At 41.2% G+C, this 5,000-nt stretch overlaps 1 protein-coding gene across 5 annotated transcripts in view; it reads left to right on the forward strand.

Annotated features, from left to right (window-relative positions):
- LOC115223043 (growth arrest-specific protein 2) overlaps positions 1-5,000 on the forward strand; it is a 97,614-nt gene that overhangs the window by 69,435 nt on the left and 23,179 nt on the right. For all 5 annotated transcript variants that reach the window (XM_029793474.2, XM_036511990.1, XM_029793479.2 and 2 more), the window contains one exon: positions 1,657-2,624. In XM_029793474.2, the coding sequence (XP_029649334.1) occupies positions 1,657-2,624 (968 nt within the window). The remainder of the gene's footprint in view (positions 1-1,656; positions 2,625-5,000) is intronic.

Genomic DNA, 5,000 nt, shown 5'->3' on the forward strand with positions numbered 1-5,000 from the left:
ATTCTATCAGTCACTTTTGCCGAACAGCTCCGCTATGTTACGGGGACGTAAACAAACCAGATCGGTTGTCAACCAGTTGTGGGTAACAAGCATTACACAAACAGAAAGACATCCTTCGCAACACATACAAACACACACACACATGATGGGCTTCTCCACAGTTTCCAGCTACCAAATTCACTCACAAGGCATTGGTCGTCTCAGGGCTGTTAGGGAAGACACTTACTCAAGGTGCTGCGCAGCGGGATTGAACCCGAAACGACATAGCTGTAAACCGAGTTTCTTCACCGCAATTTATTTCTGCAGCTGAGTGAACTGGAACAACGTGAAATGAAGTGTCTTGCTCAAGAACACAACACGCAGCCCGGTCCGGGATTCGAGCTCACTACCTCATGATTGTGTAACCCGACACACGTACATACAACCACAAAGCCATACATACATACATACATACATACACACACACACACACACACACACACACACACACACGTGTGTGTGAAGGCGCATGGTTCAGTGGTTAGAGTGTCGAGCTTACGATCGTGAGGTTGTGAGTCCAAATCCCGGACCGGGCTGCGTGTTGTACTCTTGAGCAAGACACTTTATTTCACGTTGCTCCAGTTCACTCAGCTGTAGAAATGAGTTGCGACATCACTGGTGCCCAGCTGTATCGGCCCCTTTGCCTCTCCCTTGGATAATATTGGTGCGGTGGAGAGGGGAGGCCTGTATGCATGGGCGACTGCTGGTCTTCCATAAAAACAACCCTGTTCTGCATTCGTCGATGAGGCGACTTTCCGCCCACGCTTTTCCCCCCGGAGGGGATTTTCTTAGGTGCACCCATTTTATGACCGACTGAGTCATAAAATACTGACAATCAAAGAGTACCTGGACTTGCAAAAAGAAAAATAAGCGCTAGAGTAATCTTGGTTGACTAAATTCTTCCTTCAAGGAGGTGCCCCTTCATGGCCGCATCCACTGACTGAAGCAACTAGAATAAATCAAAAGAACGAAAGACATCTTTGTTCAGGTAAATCACCAGATCAACGATCCTGGATAAACAGCACCGTCTTTATTAGACGCATCTCTTTAAGGCGGTGAGCTGGCAGAAGCGTTAGCAACCCGAGTGAAATGTTTAGCGCCATTTCGTCTGTCGTTATGTTCTGAGTTCGAATTCCGCCGAGGTCGATTTTGCTTTTCATCCTTTCGAGGTCGATGAAATAAGTATCAGTTGAGAACTTGGTCGATGTAATCTACTCACCTCTTTTCCCGAAACTTGTGGCCTTTTGCCAAAATTTGAAATCATAATTAAAGTGATTCCTCGGCGGCGAGCTGGCAGAGTTGTTAGAGAACCGGGTCAAAATGCTTTGCTACATTTCGTCCATCTTTACGTTCTAAGTTCAAATTCCACCGAGGTCGACTTTGCCTTTTATTCTTTCGGCATCGATAAAATAGCTGAGCACTAGAGTGAATCTAAGCGATTTAGCCCCATTCCACGAAATTTCTGGCCTTGTGTCAAAATTTGAAACCAATAAATGTTTATCCTGTATGTGTATGTAGAATAATTATCTAAATTGAAAAGTACTGTCTATTTTATGAACGAGATAATTATCTATATATAATATTATTTATATCTCTGTTTATATCTTTTTCATGCAGTGTGCCACAGACAAGAAAAACCAGTGGTTGTGTGTTTACTGGAACTGGCAAGAATTGGCTACAAGTTTGGGTTGGAATCACCAAGTATTATCAAAATCGAAAAAGAAATTGAGCGAGAAGAGAGCGAATTGGCGTCTCAGATAAACGAAGAGGAGATTCAGAATCTCAGTGATCTGGCGAACCTTTCGTTACCCATGGAATCCGTGGCAACGCAGGTGAGCAGGACAGCTTCATTGGATACAAATGTCGAAGAGGCAAGTCAGAACGAGGCGAGTCAGATCGAAGCCTCCGAGAACGAAGCGAGCAGTCGTAAAGCGACCGCTGATGGGGAAGAAGCAGACGACGAAGGAGAAGGGGAAGCTGAAGGGGATGGGGATGGGGATGCTGAAGGGGACGGGGAAGCGGACGAAGTAGACGAAGAGGGTGGAAGAAAAAGTGGTTCTTTGGAGAAAACGGAAGTGGAAGCGCAAGAAGCGTCACGTGATAATGACGAAGAGAACGAAGAAGAACAAAAGAACAGTGTGAATGGCGAGGAGACAGGTGAGGCGGAGGAGGCGAAGGAAGATGAAGTGAAGGAGAACGGCGAGAAGGAAGAGGATGGAGATGAAGGGGAGGAGGGCGAGATCGAGAGTAAAGGTTCAATGATGCTGAACGGAGAGGACGATTTCACGCAGTCGAACGAAGGTATCGTCTCGCAAGGAGGGGGTGATGAAGATGATGAGCAGGACACGAACGCAAGCCGCGGTAGCGGGAGTACGTCGATGGGCGAGGACGGAAGTAACTTGAAATTGAACTCAAATACACTGGAAGACATCAACGAGAACGATGCCGAACCCGACAGCGTTGAAAGCAAAACAGCGATCAGCCCTTTGCGGAACAACGATATCGGGACCCAGTTTCACAAGAAAACCCTCAACACTCCTCAAGCTCGTGTCGACAGCCTGAAAGCCAGACAACTCGACAAAAAGGTAATGTTGTTTTCTGTTGTTGCTCTTCTTCTTCTTTTGCTTTTGCTTTCGCACTAAAAAGTCTTAAGCTTCCGTCCTCAATGACGAGACACTGGTTCAAATGACGCACTTGGCATAAAACATTGTGGGCCAACGAGAAACCCGGTGCATGTATGTAATGCATATCCCCGGAAGGCTTATTCTACGCTGTATCCCTCGCAAATAATAATAATAAAAAAAGTTTCCCTCCAAAATGTAAACAGTTCAGCGGGTTTAGCGGCAAAAAAGGGGTCACATGTTTGAAGCGCAGTTGACAGATTAATACTACGAGACCGGAAAGTTGTAGACAGGCAATACAATGGCGGGATCAAAACCTTACTTGGAAATAGAGAAAGCAATGAGCAAAGAGTTCAATGCTAGGCGCAACATGCCACGTGTGGTAACGGGTTTCGTACGATAACGGGCCCCATATGGTAACGGGGCCCTGTGTGGTTACGGGCCATGACGAATGAAATGTTGCTATTAGAACTTGAATGCTGCATCCATTGGCCTAATTCACAAGTAAGCTTGCAGTGCATTCACAAACACATTAAAGAAATAAAGCAAATTTAATCAATCAATCACTAATTTCTAACTATTCCTTCAGTCATTATTCACAAGAATCTTTCAGTTCTCCACTCACATGGTCACTCACTTATTAGTTGTTTTACACACACACACATACACACATATACATACATGTACCTATGTGTATATATATATATGATACATATATAAATATATGCATATATGTGTGTACGTGTGTGTGTGTATATATATACATACATACATACATGCATGCATATATATATATATATACACATATATATAATATATATATATATATATATACACATATATATATATTTATATATATACATACATATATATATATATATATATATATATATTATATATATATATATATATACATGGATCTGTTCAAGACGGCTAGCGCTGGTGTTGCTGTGGTATTATGGAATCCATTTTTGCATCACAAATAAGTATAGCATGCACGCGCGCGCACGTACACACACCGCCTGCAGCTTTCTACTTAATTTGCCTTTCAGCTTATATATATATATATATATATATATGTATATCACTTAGATATTAGTCGATAGATCATTCAATACTTAGGCTGAGAGAACCACATTCATTTTATTTTCAGGAGGAAAAGTTTGACAGTGACTTCAAAGTTCCAGTGCAGTTGATCTCTTCGTCTGGTGAAGGTATCGAAACCGCAACTTCGCAGTCATTGTCAACGCTTTTTTGTTTCTCGTAAACTATATATATATATATATATATAAAATTTAAAATAGGATAGATTTTTTATAAGAATTTATCAAGTAGTCAGCATGAAAAACCTCATAAGGGAGAAATTATAATTATTCCCATTAAATATATTTATTTATATTAAGTGCATTACTACACATAAATACCTCGCGCTACGAGGGACTTTTAAAGTCAGAACTACCATAATAAATACAGTGTACCGAACGCGAGGGAATGCAACTGTAGAAGCGAGCTCCTTAAAAACAGATTCAGCCGCATATCATATGATTTAATAATTAGTGCACAAAATGCACTTTTTAATCGTCAGTGCAGGCATAATCAAGACATAAAAATGTATATATTATTAATGTATCCATTATGGTAGTTGTGATTTTAACAGTCCCTCGCAGCGTGAAGCATTTATGTGTAGTAATGCCCTGAATATATATATATATATATATATATATATATATATATATATATATATATATATACTTTCTGTCCACTCCTTTTGTACGTTTTGAAGTCCGTAACTTTTTTCATGCTAACATGAGTTAGACCTATATGTTATTGAGGCATTGTTTTACAGCCGGATGCATTCCTGTCGCTAACTCTTTACTTGTTTTTCATGTAAGGAATCCCTTAATTTAGCTGTCTTCGAAGGCGCACTGCATGCGGGCGATTTGTTGACAGAAATGGCAACAACAAAACCGCTCATAGCTCGCGACTTCTGTAGAACTCAAACGTAAGCAAATGCACACACACACACGTACACGCACACACACACGTACACACGCATACAAACACACACACACATACACACATACACACACACTAATACACACATGTAAACTATATATTTTTATATACGGGGCTGTGTTGAAAAGTTCTTGTCTTTGGATAAAAGAAAATACAGCAGAATCAATTATATTCTGCTTGCATTCAACATATTCACCTCTCAGATTCACAGAGTTATTGCAGCGGCTCTTCAATTTTTCTAAGCCCTGTAAAAGAAATAGGATGTTTGGGCCTCCAACAAGGCCTTTCGCGATACCCTTAAAGCCAGAAACTTCTCAGCACTCC

This window comes from Octopus sinensis, linkage group LG21 (assembly GCF_006345805.1).
Source record: "Octopus sinensis linkage group LG21, ASM634580v1, whole genome shotgun sequence".
In the NCBI taxonomy this organism is placed as follows: domain Eukaryota; kingdom Metazoa; phylum Mollusca; class Cephalopoda; order Octopoda; family Octopodidae; genus Octopus; species Octopus sinensis.